General features: G+C 42.8%; 1 protein-coding gene across 6 annotated transcripts in view; it reads left to right on the top strand.

The window, feature by feature from the left end:
• The window catches only part of LOC101689074 (protein HIRA), an 84,636-nt gene extending 67,330 nt beyond the window's left edge, over window positions 1–17,306 (top strand). For 5 of the 6 annotated variants that reach the window (XM_045065301.1, XM_045065302.1, XM_013051335.2 and 2 more), the window contains 3 exons: window positions 121–243; window positions 736–899; window positions 16,419–17,306. In XM_045065301.1, the coding sequence (XP_044921236.1) occupies window positions 121–243; window positions 736–899; window positions 16,419–16,873 (742 nt within the window). In that variant the 3' untranslated portion in view covers window positions 16,874–17,306. Of the gene's footprint in view, window positions 1–120; window positions 244–735; window positions 900–2,930; window positions 3,020–16,418 lie in introns of all 6 variants that reach the window. The other variant, XM_045065303.1, reaches the window with a different exon arrangement.
• The last annotated feature ends 308 nt before the right edge of the window (window positions 17,307–17,614 follow it).

Here is a 17,614-nt window from a genome sequence, read left to right as displayed (position 1 = left end):
GCCTCTGCTGACACTCTGGCAGAGAGTCATGTGGTACCTGCTCCTTGGCGGCCTCACCCCCAGCCTTTCTGGTGGACCTCCTGGTTTTTCTGACCTCTGCTCCTGCTGTTGCCTCCCCAGGAACCTGGTTTCTGACAAGCAGGACTCCCTGGCCCAGTGTGCGGACTTCAGGAGCAGCCTGCCTCCCCAGGATGCCATGCTATGCTCCGGACCTTTAGCCATAGTCCAGGGCCGTGCCTCCACGTAGGTGACTCAAGTGTGGGGGAGGTGGCTGGGTCATGCAAGCACAGTCCCACCCAGGCCTGCTCTCTGACTGCCCAGCCCTCTGCCTAACTGCTGCTTAGCACAAGTCGGCTCAAGGTGCCAAGGGTTGTGGGCCCAAGTTGGGTAATATCTCAGGGTGCTAGGTCACAAGCCCTGTCACTTCAGGGCATAGATGGCGGTCTGAGGTGCTCTGAGTCATGGACACCGTGATGGGCAGTATTTGGGGTGGGGAGAAATGAGCTGCTGACCTGTCACCTCAGGCCTAGATATAGAAAGGACAGGTGGGATACACCTGGGGTGCTAGAGTGACCAGGAGGCCTGTCGCGGGACATGGGGACAGGTTAGCCAGCATGGTGTCGGACACCTGCCCCTTTACTGGCTCCTCACTGGGGCCCATGGGCTCGAGGTAGCAGCCTCCTGACCCATGCAGTACCCACTGCCTCATGATGCTTGCTCTGCCGGTCTCTGCAGTTCAGGAAGACAGGCAGCCCGGCTCTTCTCCGTGCCTCATGTAGTGCAGCAGGAGACCACCCTGGCCTATCTGGAGAATCAGGTTGCGGCGGCACTCACCCTGCAGTCCAGCCATGAGTACCGCCATTGGCTCCTCCTCTACGCTCGGTACCTTGTGAATGAAGGTGAGGTTTCTTGCGGCCCTTCCATCTTCCTGGGACTGACTCAATTTCTGTCCCAACATGACCCTCCTGAAAGCCTGTGAATCAAGGCAAAGATGGCCCTCGCCCCATCTCTTAGCCTGAGCTATAATCAAGGCAGCTCAGCAGGCATCCAGCATTAGAGGCTCTGAGGCTCTGAATCAGGTAGGCCCTGAGGGCCAGAAGGTTTGAAGGTAGGAGGGGGTGGGGGCACAGGATGCTCAGATAGACATTCTCCAAAGGAGCAGATGAGATGCTCACACTCCTGCCCTCCCTCACACCCTGCATCCTCAGTGGTCAGCCGGTCACACCAGGGAAGGGCATCTTCTGGCAGCATCCAGTGAGCCTGTATTTCTCTTCCCCCAAGCCCCTCCTGGCCTGGAAGGGCCAGCCCATCCAGTGCCTTCCCATGGCCTTCCAGCCCAGCTTTCCCTGCCAGCACTTCCCTTCCCCAGTATCTTCCCCACCACCTCCTTTTGCCCATTTTGGCCAACAGAAAGCTAGGTTTGTTGAAAGAGGTGGCCATCCTGCTTTCAGGGCGACCTCCAATAAATAGCCTTTCATCTGTTTGCTAGGCATGTGTGGTGTTTTTCTTACCAGTCTTCCTCTTCCCTGAGCTTGGCCTCCAGGGTTGTGGCTTGGGAACCAGCCCTCCCAAAGCTCCCTGTGTTACCGCACAGCTCCAGGCCTGGTCACAGAGCAAGCAGCCTTCCCCACAGCCTTTCCTGGCCTTCCTGCTTTGCTTTTGACGACACCCTCCCTATTTTGTTTAAAATTTAGAGTACAGAAAAAGAGAAAAACATGCCAAACCCCTAAAAATGTTATTCCCAGAACTCAGACATGCCACATTGCCCCTGATAACATGTATATATACACCTCTGGTGACAACAGCCATGGCCGACCAACTCGAAGTCCCTTGTACCTCCCCAGCAGACTCCGTACAGGAGTTTAATTTTTCTCTTCCTGCCCAGTCTGTGTGTTTGCCCAGCCTGTGTGGTCACTGACTCTTCTGAATAATCAGTCTTCCCAAACCCATACCTTTGCTGGGATGCTCCTGTCCCATCTGGGCTTCATACCCCATTCCACTGGGGAGACTGCTCCCCTGGCCTCTCTAATTTTCTTCATCCTGGGGACTGATCAGGACTCATCCTGATGCCCTGTACGAGGTCGCTGCCTCCTCGAGGGCCTGCACCAGTTGTGGGATCACTTCTACCACTTGCTTCTCTTTGTCCATCTTCCACACGTCTGTTCCTCCGTCCATACACAAGTCACCTCCACTCTATCTCTTGCTTCCTTGACAATAAAAGGACTCAAATTGTAAAGGAAGACCCCTCTCACTTCTAAAATTCCTCAGATTCCAGCATCACCCTCTTACTCTCTACCCTCATCTTGGGGTGATTTCATCATTCCCTGTGGCTTCAGCTGCCGCCAGTGCTGACAGGCCCCCACATTCTGCCACCAGCACTTCTGGCACTCCACATACCTGTGCCATAACCCATAAGTTGACAGGCCTGTGACTGTTTCTCCTGTCTTCTCCACTCTGTCACCACCTCCTCAGCCTAAATTCATACCCTTGCCATCTCCTGCAGGCTGCCTCCTGACCCTGCTGATCTCCTCTCACTACAACATGTCTTCTCTGAAGCAAATCTAACTAGCCCACTCCCCTCCTTCCACAATTCCTGCATTTTCCCATCACCTTGGGGAGTTTTTCCCAGAGCTGGCCACATTTATTTTTCCCATGGGCCCAGCACACAGAGGGGCTGCTCTTTATGCTGTCAAGGGAGTGGGTTCCTGAGTGAGAGTCTGTCATTATGAATCTCAGTGCCCCAAACTGAGAGACATGCAAGAGGCATTTTGCTCTAAGCAGGCAATAAAATAAACATTTGTTCAATCTGGTTTGCTATACACAACAACTTAGCATATTCTTGATTTTTTTGTTTCTTTTTGTAATGTGTTCCTATTTCTGTTTTGTTGTTTTGTTTTGTTTTGTTTTGTTTTGTTTTTTTCCGTAATTAGGGTTTGAATACCGGCTCCGAGAAATATGCAAGGACTTACTGGGTCCGGTTCACTACTCCACTGGAAGCCAGTGGGAGTCAACGGTAGTGGTAGGTGCTGCTTTCGTTCTTGCCACAAGAATTCTGTCTTGAAAAGTGAAAGTGGAGATGAAAAATAAGCCAAAGTGCTTTGGAATTCTTCCCCATTAGTCTTCTTGAGCACACTGCCACAGGCCCCAGGATCAGTGGGAGGGTGAAATGCCAGCACTGCACTGCCAGGCAGCAGCTGGGCCCTCAGCATCAGGGGCCTAGAGAGTGCTCAGCCTGAGGAGAGTTGCCTGCTGGGGTTATGGGTTTGTTCGGTAGAGAAGATGAAAGATCCTTCCCTGCCTTCGTGGAGCTCCCAGTCTAATAGGAAGGCAGACAAAAGCAAGGAAGCAATTCAGTCAACAAGATAGTTTTAGACTGTGGATTATACTATGCCCAGAAATAAGCAGAGCAATCAGACAAGGGGGCCTGGGAACGCATGGCCAGGGAAGACATGAGAGGGAGGGGTCTTTTAGGATGAAACCCAGGGATGAAAATGCACCAGCTCTACCAGGACCTGGGAGTCTCCTGGTAGAGGTGATAGTGAATGCAAACCTGGCTGCAGCATAGTAGGCAAAGGACAGGGTGGTAGGAGATGAGGTAAGACAGAGGAGCAGGAAAGAAGATCACTGAGATCTTGTGAGGAGCTGGAGCTTTGGAGGAGCTGGTGGCAAGAGATCGATTAGCAGGGGTGGTAATGCGAACTGACATAGGAGAGCAGTCAGAACTTGTTTTTGTAGCGGTTCAGGCAATAGACAAAGGTGACTTGGATCAGTGTGAGGGCCATGGAGAGGGGAAAGGAGACAGATTGAAGTTGTATTTTAGAGGCAGACCCAACAAGACTTAGTGGGTGGATGGGTAGAATAGATTAAGAGACAGAGAATAATGAACATGCATATAGTCACCTCCAAATTTTTTGGCTTGCACGTGTGCCTGCTAGTGCCTTGAAAGGACCAGGTTGGTGAGGGATTGGGGGTTGTGGATATAAGTTAGCTCCCCTGCTTCATGCAGTCACTGAGCAAATACTGATGGAGCACCTGCTCTGGCTCGGCACGGGACAGTGAGCAGTGAACAAAGCTAACGGCCCCCACCTTCCTAGGTCTCCATTCTTGTGCAGAGAGGCAGATTCTAAACAGCTGAGCAAGTACATGTATTGTGTTGGGTGGGGGTAGGTGCTGAGAACAAACATCAAGTGGCCAGGGGCATACTGGCAGGATGCTATTTTATAATGAGTAATCAAGGAAGTCTTAACTAATTGAGCAGAGACCAGAAAAGGTGAAGGGCAAAGCCCCACAAATGTTTGGGGGAAGAACATACAGGCAGCGGGAACAGCAAGTCTAAAGGCCCAAGGTGGAAGGGCCTGCCGTGTGGAAGGAATAGCCAAGCAGAATGGCAGTGGGAGGGTGAAATGGGTTGCAGTCAGAAAGGCTGGAGGGTCAGACCTCACAGGCTCTACAGGCCTTGGTGTGTGAATGGCCTGTGTGTTTTATTTGATTTTTATTTTGTAGCAGTAGATCTTAATTTGGTTGGTTACTAGAATCCTAACTTCAAAGTCCAGTTCCCCTTCCTTACATCTTTGAGGGTGTGGCACCACAGACTTTTAACATCCACTGTTGTTGCTAAAATCTCTGCTGCAAATCTGATTTCCATTGCTGTGTAAGTTCTTTTGGCTCCATCTCTTGTTTTGAAGTTCCACAAACCTGAAAGTCTGTTTCTTTCATTCATTCTGTGGATCTGCCTTGGTTCTCTTCCTCAGTGATATCTTCCCTTCCATTTTCCACATCTTCAGAGAGATGTAATGCCCTCTCTTTTTAAAATCTGCTGTATCATTTTTTATGGTTGCAGTTCTCCCCCCATATTTTCAATTTAGTCTTTTATCTGCTTGAGCATAGTAACCTTAGTTGTTTTAAAGTTGTATGTCTGATAGTTCTACTATTGGGAGCCCTCTTGGATCTGTTTCAATTGCCTATAAATGTCTCTGCCGGGTCTCATTTATATTATCTTGTTTCCTTACGTGCCTGATCATTTCTATCTGCTGGACATGTTTGAAAAATTATTTGTAGAAATGGTTTGAGGCCTCAGGTGATGTTATCTTCTTTTACAGAGTGCTTTTATTTGCTGTTGCCAGTTCTTGAGGCACCAGCAGCACTGCAGACTCCCCTCAGCCCAGTTCTGGGATTGAGGTTTTCCGGGCTGTCTCATGATTCAAAGCCAGACACTCATTTGTGTAGGGGCGGATTTACTTCTGGTTTACCTTTATTCTGGGTTACATCCCTTTGGGGTGTCACAAAGAGGAATGACTTAACAGGAATCCCCACTTTTCATTTTGGCCCCTGCTTTTGTCTCCCTAGGCCCTCAAGTCTGACAGAAGCTCGCTCAGCCTCTTTCTCATCAATAAACATTCCCAAGGCAAAGGCATCCCTCTCTGAATTTCTACCTTCCCCACATCCCTGCTCAACCCTAGGTCATTAGCACATTAGCTCCCTGAGGTCCATTTCTATTTGTGTACCTCCGTGTACCTCAAGATACTTGTGTAGGTATTTGTGTACCTCAATAGGAAGGGTGGTTCCAAATTACCAGTAATTCCCTACCACACGTCAGCTCTGGGGTACCCTGACAGTATGTCTTCTTGAGTGGGAGATAGGTCAGCATGTGCCTGACCAACCTCTTCCCTGGCCAGGTTGTAGAGCCTCATTCTGTGATTTAGCTGCCACTCTGGGAGCATTAGCCCAAGACGTGAGCTGGAGCTCTACATAACAGCTTTCTGTCTCAGACTGAAGGCAGGGGTACTAGGCCAATAAGGTGCCGATGGAAGGAGGCACAGACAGGCCACCATTTATTAGCCATGTGCTCTTTTCTCCCTCTCCTTCCTGCCACTTATTCTTACCAGCTCTGAGCAGGACACCTTATTGGAGCTTTGCCCAGAAGAGCCTGACACTCCCTTTCCGTCCCATCTGCTTTTCATCTTCTGTAAACTGCCTAACACAGCTAGTCTGCTCATGGTCCCTGGTATCTATGACAAATGCTCTCAGCTGCAGGTAAGTGGTACTCCCAAAAGTGACTGAAATATTGTTGTTGTTTTCTGTCCTCCAAATAAGTCAGTCGGAGGATGGGGAAACCAGTACCAATAGCATCTACAATTCTTACCAGAAAAAGAAAAGCTCTGGCACTTGGGTGGCTCAGTGGGTTAAGCCTCTGCCTTTGGCTCAGGTCATGGTCTCAGAATCCTGGGATAGAGCCCTGCATTGGGCTCTCTGCTAGCGGGGAGCCTGCTCCCCCATCTCTCTCTCCCTGCCTCTCTGCCTACTTGTGATCTCTGTCAAATAAATAAATAAATAAAATCTAAAATAAACAAATAAATAAAATCTTTTAAAAAAAAGGAAAAAGAAAAAGAAAAGCTCTCCCAAAAGCTAGTCTGTGCCTCACAGGCAACCAGCAAGTCATTTGAACACCCTCATTGCAAGAGAGTCTGGGGAAGTGACCAGTAAAGCATATGTAGGAGAGGTTTTAGAGCAGGTATGGACACAGCCAACTCTTGATGTCTGCCACATTTCCTCCTGACTTCAGCACTATGCTGAATTTATTCCTTTTTTACAAAACCTTTTTTACTATCTCTTTATCTAGATATTAAGGGCAAGTTTGTGGAGTATGAGCACTCTGCTCTCTTGTTGAGTTTCTCCATAAACACTTTAACAGTAAGAATGGATCATTCCAATGTAACTGATCCTCAGAGTTACGGGGAAAAAGGATCAGTAGATGGAAGATGGACTTAAAACCAGCAGTGCTTTAGGGGTGCCTGGGTGGCTCAGTGGGTTAAAGCCTCTGCCTTCAGCTCAGGTCATGATCTCAGGGTCCTGGGATCGAGCCCCGACTCAGGCTCTCTGCTCAGCAGGGAGCCTGCTTCCTCTTCTCTCTCTCTCTGCCTGCCTCTCTGCCTACTTGTGATCTCTGTCTGTCAAATAAATAGATTTTTTTTAAAAAGCCAGCAATGCTTTTAAAAAACAAAAAACAACCAACCAGCAATGCTGACTCAGCAGCCCTCCCAAGAGGCGTATTAGGAAGCATCATTTAGTATATTTAAGAGCCACTTACACTTCCTTTTGTTTTTTTAACTATCTATTGAAATACTTCATTGTTATATTTTTTTTATTGGTTCATAGGAATTCTTCATATATTGGGAAATTACTCTTTGTGATATGAATTACCAGTTTGCTTCAGGAGACCCCAAAGGTCCAGGCTTCTTTCCCTCAAAGATCATGGCTCAGTCTGCACAGGAGGGAGACTGAAAACCAAGGGCTGGGTCACTAAACAGTTATCCTTCAGGCGCCAGAGCTCTTTGCTGGCCATTGTCTTCCCAGCCAGATCCTGGTTTTGGAAGCCTCCCTCTGCCAGTCTTCACGGTAGGACCTGTGACAATGGCCAAAAATGTGGTGATGAGCAATGTCTCCGGCTGCTGCTTTAAACAGTAGAGAGACATACTGAGAGCCCATTTTGGGAGATGGTACTCTGTGGCAGTTGGTTTTTACACCAACCTTCAGGTCGGATCCTCATGCAGCTTTCCTCTGTTGCCAGAGGCAGACAGAGTATTCTGCTTTGTTTCTAACAGTTTACTTCACCCCCTTTGATTTTTTAATTAAATGTTTGAGTTTTATTTTATTTTAAATTTTATTTTGTGGGCGCCTGGGTGGCTCAGTCATTAAGCATCTTTCCTTCAGCTCAGGTCATGATCCTGGGGTCCTGGGATTAAGCCCCACCTCCCTGATTCTCCCTCTCCCACTCCCCCTGCTTATGTTCCCTTTCTCACTGTGCCTCTCTCTGTCAAATAAATAAATAAAATATTTTTAAATAAATAAATTAATTTAATTTTGGATGGTAATATAGTCACATAGTTCAAAACTAAAAGGTATAATGGTTTTGAAGTAAGTTTGGGGGGGTTGGTTTTGGGTGTTTTTCTATTGGTTTTTTGTTTTGGGTGTTTTTCTATTTACATTTATTTTATGCAGAATTTATTCTCAGACCATTAAGTTTTGTTTTGTTTTTTTAAGTTTATTTTTTACTTATTTTCAACATAACAGTATTCATTATTTTTTCACCACACCCAATGCTCCATGCAATCCATGCCCTCTATAATACCCACCACCTGGTACCCCAACCAGACTGTTAAGTTTTTGTCTCCTCATTTTCTTGGGGATATCTTTTTCTTCTTTGCAACCACCTCTTCCGGTTTAGAAACCATCTGCTCTTTTTCAGTAAAGGGTCATCTCTGTGGCAGGGAGAGCTCATGTACAGGTTAATCCAAACATGCCTTCTGTAAGTTCTCACCACATCTCGGGGGGTTTGTTCACCTGGATATCCTCAATCACCAGAGAATCTACATCTAAACCCTTAAGTTCATTGTTATGCAATTTTAAGCATGTGCAGTAAAAATTCAGCACCCTTTTCGGGTCACTGACACTGTGCCCACCCCCAGTGTTTGACCTGAGCATGCCTACCAACTCCACAATTATAGCAACAGAATGGCACACATTGCTTCTATATAATGACATCCTTCAGATACGTGGTGGCTTCTCAGATATGCAAACTTTTGGTGCATTCATAAAGTGAACACAAAGCTTTGAACCTCTTGATTTGCATGATTTTGTAGGGCTTTCTGGGTCAAGTAAATAGTGAACCATTTTCAGAGGTCACCTCAGGCCACTTATGGGAAGAGCAGAAATAAGTTTTGAAGTCAGAAACAGGCCTCCACCTTTCATCTTCTTTTTCAAGATTCTTGTGGCTCTTCAGGATCCCTTGAGATTCCATTTGAATTTTAGGATGAATTATTCTATTTCTGTAGAAAAACACCATTAGGGTTTTGATAGGGAGTACATTAAATCTATAGATTGTTTTTGATGATATTGACGTCTTAGCAATATTAAGTCTTCTAATCCATGAACAGGGGCTGTCTTTCCATTTAGTTGTGTCTTCTTTAATTTCTTTCAGGAACATTTTGTAGTTTTCAGTGTACTAGTCTTTCACCTCCTTGGTTAAGTTTTTTTATTCCTAAGTATTTTATGCTTCAGGAGCTATTGTAAACGGAACTGTTTTCTTAGTTTTCTTTTCAGAATGTTTGTTGTTGGTATATAAAAATGTAGCTGATTTTGGTGACCTGATTTCTTATTCTGCAAATTTGCTGAATTCACTTGTTCTACCAAGTTTTTTGTAGAGTCTTTAGGGTTTTCTACATATAAAATGATGTCTACAAACAAAAAAATTTACTTCTTCCTTTCCAATATTGATGCCTTTTATTTTTTTCTTGCCTCTTTGCTCTGGCTAGAACTTCCAGTACTAAGGTGAGTAGAAGTGTGAAAGCTGGCATCCTCACCTTTCTCCTGATCTTAGAGCAAAAGCTTTCAGTTTTTTAAACATTGAGTGTGATGTTTTCATATATGGTCTGTATCATATTGAGGTAGTTGACTTCTATTACTAGTTTGCTGGGTGTTTTTGTAATGAAGAGTGTTGAACTTGATCAAAAAAATTTTTTTGCATCAATTGAAGATTCTTATTAATTCTTCTTTAAATAATTGGTGAAATACACCAGTGAAGCCATTTGGTAAGTCATGGGCTCTTTTTTTTTAGGAAGTTGGTGATTATTGATGCAGTCTCCTTACTAGTTAGAGATCCATTCAGATTTTGTATTTCTTCATGATTCGGTCTTAGTAGGCTATATGTCTCTAGGATTGTGTCCATTTTATCTAAGTTGTCTAATTTGCTGGTGAACAATTACTTATAGTAACCCCATATTTATAATTTTTACTTTTGTGACATCAGTTGTAATGTCCCTGTGTCATTTCTGATTGTCATTCCAGTCTTCGCTCTGTTTTTCTTAGTCCAGCTAGTTATGAGTTTATCAGTTTGGATGATCCTTTCTAGTAGTACATTTTGGTTTCATTTATTTTCTCGATCTTTCTATTCTCCATTTTATTTTCTCTGAAATAATGATTTTCTAGCATCTGATTTGGGTTTAGCTTGCTTTTATTTTCTAGTTTCAAAGGATGGAAAGCTATGGTATTTATTTGAGGCCTTTCTTTGTAGATTCTTACAGCTATAAATTTCTAACAAGTGCATTTACTGGATCCTATATTTCTTCGTATGTTGTTTTCATTTTCATTTGTCTCAGGATATTCTCTAATTTCCCTTGAGATTTCTTCTTGAATCATTGCTTAACAATGTGTTATTTAGGGGTGCCTGGGTGGCTCAGTGGGTTAAGCCTCTGCCTTCGGCTCAGGTCATGATCTCAGGTCCTAGGACGGAGTCCTGCATCAGGTCTTTCTACTCAGCAGGGGGCCTGCTTCTCCCCCCCCCCACCCCCAACCCCTGCCTGCCTTTCTGCCTACTTGTAATCTCTCTCTCTCTGTGAAATAAATAAATAAAATCTTTAAAAAAAAAAAAAAGGCAATGTGTTGTTTCATTTCCACATATGTGTGGATTGTCCAGTTTTCCTTTAACTTTTGATTTCTGGTTTCATCCCATTGTGATTGGAAAAGATAGTTTTATGATGTCAGTCTTTTTAACCTATTGAGATTTGTTTTCTGACCTAACATGTGGTCTCTCCTAGAGAGTGTTTAATGTGCATTTGAGAAAAGTGGACTCTGCTGTTGTTGAGTGGAATGTCCTATATATGTACATAATGTACAATTGTTCTATATTGTTTTTCAGGACTTCTGGTTCCTTATTGATCTTCTTTCTGGTTGTTCTATCCATTATCAAAAATGGGATATTGAAGTCTACTACAATTATTGTAGAATTATTTTTCCTTTCAACTCAATGTTTTCATCATATATTTAGGAGCTCTGATGTTTGGTGCATATGTTTATAATTGTTACATCATCTTTGGTGAATTGACCCTTTTATCATTATACAATGTCCTTCTTTGTCTCTTAACAGTTTTTGAAATAACATCTATTTCGTATGATACAAGTATAGCCAACTCTTCTATGTTTTGGTTACTATTTCCATGGACTCTCTTTTTTATCCTTTATATTCAACCTGTATGTGTTCTCAGCTCTGAAGTGAGTTCCTTATAGGTAGCATATAGTTTGATTCTGGTTTTTTACCCATTGTTTTCTTTTCTTTTTTAATTGGGGAGTTTAATACATTTACATTTGAAGTAATTATTGCAGGGGTACCTGGTGGCTCAGTCGGTTAAGCATCCAACTCTTGATTTTGGCTCAGGTCATGATCTGAGTTGGGAGACTGAGTCCGATGTCAGGCTCCACACCAAGCATGTAGCCTGCTCAAAATTCTCTTTCTCTCCTTTTCCTTTTGCCTTTCCTCTCCCTCTCTCTAAATAATAATAATAATAATAATAATAATTACTGACAAAAAATAATTACTGACAGATACTTAATATTGCCATTTTGTTATTTATTTTCTGTATGTTTTATAGTTTTTGTTCCTCATTTCCTCCTTTACTATTTTACTTTGCATTTTAGTTGATTTTTTTAGAGACATGTTTTGATTCTCTTCTTTTCCTTTTATGTATGTTCTATAGATATTTTCTTTTTAGTAACTATAGGGATAACAAAAACATTCTGAAGTTATAACAATCTATTTTAAACTAATAACAGTTTAATTTCAATTGTATACAGAAAAATTGCCCACTCCCTTACAGTTCCACTCCACCCACTTTGTTATTGAAATCACAAATTATATCTTTATATATTCTATAGCCTTTAACATAGACTTATAGTTTCTTATGCTTTTGTCTTTTAAATCTTATAGAATAAAAAAATGGAATTACCAAATAAAATTACAAAATATGGGTTATTTTATTTGTCCTTACTTTTACTTTTACCAGAGAACTTTCTGTTTTATTGTCTAGTATCCTTTCATTTCAACTTGGACTCCGTTTAGCATTTCTTGTAGGGTAGATCTAATAGTAATGAATTCCATCAGTTTTCATTTATCTGGAAATGTGTTTTTCCCTTATTTTTCAAGAGTAGTTTCACTGACTATGGTATTCTCAGATGTTAGTTTTTCTTTTAGCAGCTTAAATATGTCATTCCACTGCCCTGTGGCCTTCAGTGTTTCTGCTGAGAAATATGCTTATTGAGTATGCGTTTTACACAATGAGCCAAGTTTCTGTTTTCTAGATTGTCTCTTTATCTTTGATGTTCCATAGTTCAAGTAAAATCTATCATGGTATGGGTTCCTTTGGGTTTTCCTACATAGAGTATTTGTTGAGCTTGGATTTGTAAATTCATGTTTTTCCTCAACCCTGGGAACTTTTCAGCCATTATTTCTCCAAATAAGCTCTTTTCCCCTTTCTTTTTCTATTATTCTTTTGGGACTTGCATAATGCATATATTGGTCTGCTTGATGGTGTCCTATAAGTCCCTTAGACTATTTTCATTTTTCTTCATTTTCAAGTTCATTGATTCTTTGTCTGTTCATGTCTACTGTTGAACCACTTGACTGAATTTTTCTATTTAGTTACTATGTTTTTAAGTTCTAGAATTTTGGTTTGGATCTTTTTTTATAATTTCTACCTCTTTGTTGATACTCTCATTCTGTTCACATACCATTTTCCTGATATGTCCATCTGTTCATGTTCTCTTTGAGAATATTTAAGGCAATTGTTTTAATGTCTTTGTCACATAAGTTCTAGGCCTGTTTCTTTAGGGTCAGTTTTCTGGATGTTTATTTTGTGATTTTGAATGGGCCAATACCATATCCAATCATTTCCATGTTTCTCTGTTTTTTTGTATGCCCCGTGGTCTTTTGTTGAATATTGGGCATTTGAAAAAATGGCCACCTTTCCCAGTCTTGGCAGACTGGATTCACTACTCAGCCAGTTATGAGGCTCATTTTTAATATATATTTTCTGATATCTTCTTCTTTCCTTCCCTCCCTCTCTCTTTGCCTCCCTCACTTCCTCCCTTCTTTCCTACCTTAGTTCAGACTCAGGTAATTGGTTGTCATTCTTTTATGTTCTCTAATAGAAGATGTTTTATGTTTGTAAGGATCCTTATAAAGCCCCATTTCTGTGGCATTTCTACAACAGTTTTGCAACAGTTAGTGTTTTTATTACCATTTACTTGTAAATCATTTTTAAATATCAGTTAACTAAGTTAATTAACTTAATCGATTAATCAGTCATGAGTTCTACTCAATTGTATTTTGGTTAAAGAAGATGATTTATATCCGGGGTTGGTAAACTTTTTCTGTCAGGGAAGAGAGTTAATATTTCAGGCTTTGCAAAGCCATACAGTCTGCTGCAACTACTCCACTCTGCTGTTGTAGCGTGATAGACCAACAAATAGGCAGGGGTGGCTACATTTTGATAAAACTATTTACAAAAATAAATAATAGGCTATATTTGGCTGTGCCAGTCTGCTGTGTACATGATACCTGCTATTTTGTGGAGGTTTGCTTTATGTCCACATGTGCCAAAGACTGTTTGTTTTCATTTTATACATACCCATTTAGTTATGTTTACTAACTGGTCAGTTCGGATTACCTGAATCTGCAGATTTTTGCCTTTCTATGACCCATCACTAGTTGAGTGTGTATTAAAATCTCCCTGAGGGTAGTTTTGTCCCTTTCTTTTGATTTGCTCTTTCCCCAGTGATGTTTTTGTAACAAAATCTACTTTGGTAATTTAAAAATACTAGCTCTCTTTTCATTCTTTACTAACATATCTTTCTGTCTTTAATTTTTAACCCTTCTTCATCCATGTTTAAACATTCCTTACTAAAATCAGATGGCTGACTTTTTATGTTATCCAGTCTGACAGATTTTTTTTTTTTAAATCACCAAGCTCAAACCATCCATATTCTTTGTTTTCTTGGTTTTCTCAAGGCCAACATAAACTTTAGCCTGAGTTATCCACATTTCTTTTTATATCTCTTGTAGCATTATCTAGATTTATCTCTTCTTACTTTGAGTATTTCCTCTAAAACATTTTCATGGTAGATCTTTATTGTAGCAAGCCTTTTGAGGTCTTAAAAGCCTAAGAATATTATTTTAATATTTTTTATTATACTCTATTGTTTGAATAACTGGGTAAAAAGGTTTAGGTTGTGGGCGCCTGGGTGGCTCAGTGGGTTAAGCCGCTGCCTTCGGCTCAGGTCATGATCTCAGGGTCCTGGGATCGAGTCCCGCATCGGGCTCTCTGCTCAGCAGGGAGCCTGCTTCCCTTCCTCTCTCTCTACCTGCCTCTCCGTCTACTTGTGATTTCTCTCTGTCAAATAAATAAATAAAATCTTAAAAAAAAAAAAAAGGTTTAGGTTGTGAGGGTTTTTTCTAATATATTAAAAATATTACTTCATTGTGTACCTTGGTCTCTCCTTTTTTGTAGGAGATATGATCCTGTTTTTTTAGAAACTTTCAGAATTTTTCTATCTTTGATACTCTCAAATTCTATATATTTCATTCTACATGTCTAGATATCTGTTTTTCCATATCTTACTTTTTCTTCCCTAGTTCTTTTATTTTTCTTTTTAAGATTTATTTATTAATTTATTTACAGACAGAGATCACAAATAGGCAGAGAGGCAGGCCCGGCGGGGGCGGGGAGCAGGCTCCCCTCTGAGCAGAGAGCCCAATATGGGGCTCACTCCCAGGACCCTGAGATCATGACCTGAGCCAAAGTCAGAGGCTTTAACCCACTGAGCCACCCAGGCGCCCCTTTTTTCCTAGTTCTATGAAAAATGTTGTTGGTATTTTGGTAAGTAGATTGCATTAAGTCTGTAGATTGCTTGGGTGATACAGATACTTTCACGATATTGGCTGTTCTAACCCATGACCATGGAATAGCTTTCCATTTATTTGTGTCATCTTTAATTTCTTTCATCAGTGTTTTATAGTTTTTGGAGTACAGTTTCACCTCCTTGGTTAGATTTATTCCTAGGTATTTTATTACACTTGGTGCAATTATAAATGGGATTGTTTTCTTAATTTCTCTTCTGCTATTTCATTATTAGTGTAAAGAAATGCAACAGATTTCTGTATACTAACTTTGTATCCTGTTATTTGGCTGAATTCATTTATTCATTTATCTAGTAGTTTTTTGGAGTCCTTTAGGGTTTTCTATATAGTATGGTATAGTAGAATCATGTCATCTGCAAATAGTGAATGTTACTTACTCCTTACCAATTTAGATTCCTATTTCTTTTTCTTATCTGACTGCTGTGGCTAGGACTCCCAGTACTGTGTTGAAAAAAAAAGCAGTGAGAGTGGGCACCCCTGTCTTATTCCTGATCTTAGAGGAAAAGCTCTCAGTTTTTCACTGAGTATGATGTTAGCTGTGGGCTTTTCATATATGGCCTTTATTTTGTTTCCATATCTTACATGATCAGCACTCAGGGAGGCTTTCAACTTAAGGCCATTTGACTTTCTTTAATTGCGTGAAATCTACCTGTATTATTTCCTTAAATATTTCCTTCTTTCTTCTTTCTCTCTCTCCTGTGGGACCCATTATATAAGTATTGGGCCCTTCCGTCCTTCTCCATCTGCCTTAACTTATCCTGTATGGCTTCTCCTTTTGCATTTTCCTCTCTGTGTACCTCCCTTCTCAAGCATGGTCTGGTCCTCCATTTGTCTCCACTCTGACTTGGTCTTTAGCAGTGTCCATTCCTCTGCAGATTCTATCCCTTCAACCATTGTGTTTCTCAAACTTAATATCTACACTCGGTTCTTTTCTATAATTCCTTGTCTTTCTGCCATTCTTATTTTAACATCCTGGACCTTCCTTCTCTTCCAGTGGTCAGAGTTATCGTTTGGTGTTTTTTTCTTTGCAGTGGCTAGGCTCCTCAGGGTTCTGTGCATTGGAGACCCCTCCTTGCAGTGCATCTAGCAAAAGAGCCCAGGCAGACCATGGTACCAGTACACCCAGGCATGAAAGAGCCCTGGGCAAGGCCCAAGAGCAGAGGCCCCAGGATTATAAGAGGCCAGCCACTGCCTCCCAGGTGCCTCTTCACCCCTAGACTTGACCTCAGGCCCCCAGAGAGCATTCACATTAGGGAACAACTCCTCCTGGATGGCCATCCACATGCCCTTTTACCCTAATATCCTACTCCCATCCTGTTCTGGAGGCTAAGTTACTATAGCCACTAATCAGTGCAGTTGAAGGCCAGCAGTGACTGTGCGAGCAGACTTAGGGGACACAGAGGAGCAGAACCTACTCTGGTATTCTTTGCTGTAACCTTGCACTGTGTCTCTCCCCTGCTCCCTGCCACTCGTATGCTCCAGCTCAGACTTTTAGCTTGCCTGGAGCTTCCCAGCATGTAGAGAAATTGTTCTCATCCATCCCTGTTTTCTCCAGGAGGTGTCTGGGGGTCAAATGGGCAGACACAGGGTCTCTGCCAGGCCAGGGAAACCTAGCACCATCCAGGTCTCCTCACTGACACTTGCACTCAGTTGTCATTCTTCATGTCCACAGGGTCTGCGGAAGAGGGAGCTGCTGAAGGAGCTGCTGCCAGTCATCGGGCAGAATCTCCGCTTTCAGCGCCTCTTTACCGAGTGTCAGGAGCAGCTCGACATCCTGAGGGACAAGTAGCCTGCCCACACCTTCCCTCGCTGCAGCAAGGGCAAGGCCACCCTCACGCTGCTGATAATGCACAGGGCCCCCTCTCACCTCGTCAGACTACAGAAGGACGAGGAGACACTGGCAGGAGGCGGGCTGTCCTGTGCCAGCGCTGGCCCAGCTACCTGGGCGGACTTCCCCTATATCCTGGGCCTGTTGCTCCCTCAGAAGGGGGCAGCTCTGCCCGCCACTCATCCCTCCCTCCAGGACCCCTGTGCGGAGCTGGGGCTGGGGCCCTGCCCTGCTGCCCTGGGGTCAGTGAGGCACTCCCAGGCCTGCCGTTTCCAGCACGGTCCCAAGGTGGACACTAGTCCCTGCCACTGCAGGCATCGTGCTGCTTCAGCTATGACGAATGAGCCATTTGTGAAAGAGAGAACCCTGAAATGTTAGTGTATTATGCAGTCAGTAGACTGACCCGAGACCTATGTAAAAGGAAAGGCTATTCCAACACGGACTATTTTTGTACTAGAATTTGCTAACTTGTAATACGGAATTTTCCTTTTGGCCAATAATCAGGATTTCCCTATAAGTCACTTGGACATTGGTCACTTGTAGGAAATTTAAACTCTAATTATGACAGCGACATTGAAAAATAATTGTACTGAAATTAACTTGTCTATCTTCATTTGGTTTTAATTTTTAAATGTTTGTAAAAAGAGACTGTTTTTTGGGGAATGGGGCAGAGGGGTGGGCGATTTCTTTTGTAAGTGTAAAATAAATGAACACGCATTGGATACCAAATCATCCTGGCTTCCCCTGCCTTTTCCTTCTAACTTCCACCTTCTTCCCCTGTTATTGATCCCTCTCCAGAAATGGGTAGTTATGAAACATCGGAACCGGAAGGAATCTTTGATGTCATTTAATGGCCCCAGCTTCTCCATGCAGAAATTCATTTCCCAGCACAGAGGTCACTTTCTTGACTATGAAGCATCTGAGGCTTCTGCAGCTAGCAGGCCACCTCACATGAGTCTCCTTCCAAGCGAGTCATCAAGGTCCTTCTGGCTGTGCTAGGCACCAAGGGCTATAGCTGGCTTTCCAATTTCATGGAAGGA

Source organism: Mustela putorius, unplaced genomic scaffold, assembly GCF_011764305.1.
Source record: "Mustela putorius furo isolate JIRA1106 unplaced genomic scaffold, ASM1176430v1.1 tig00003858_pilon_pilon_pilon, whole genome shotgun sequence".
Lineage (NCBI taxonomy): Eukaryota > Metazoa > Chordata > Mammalia > Carnivora > Mustelidae > Mustela > Mustela putorius.
This window is presented reverse-complemented; position numbering and strand designations above follow the sequence as displayed.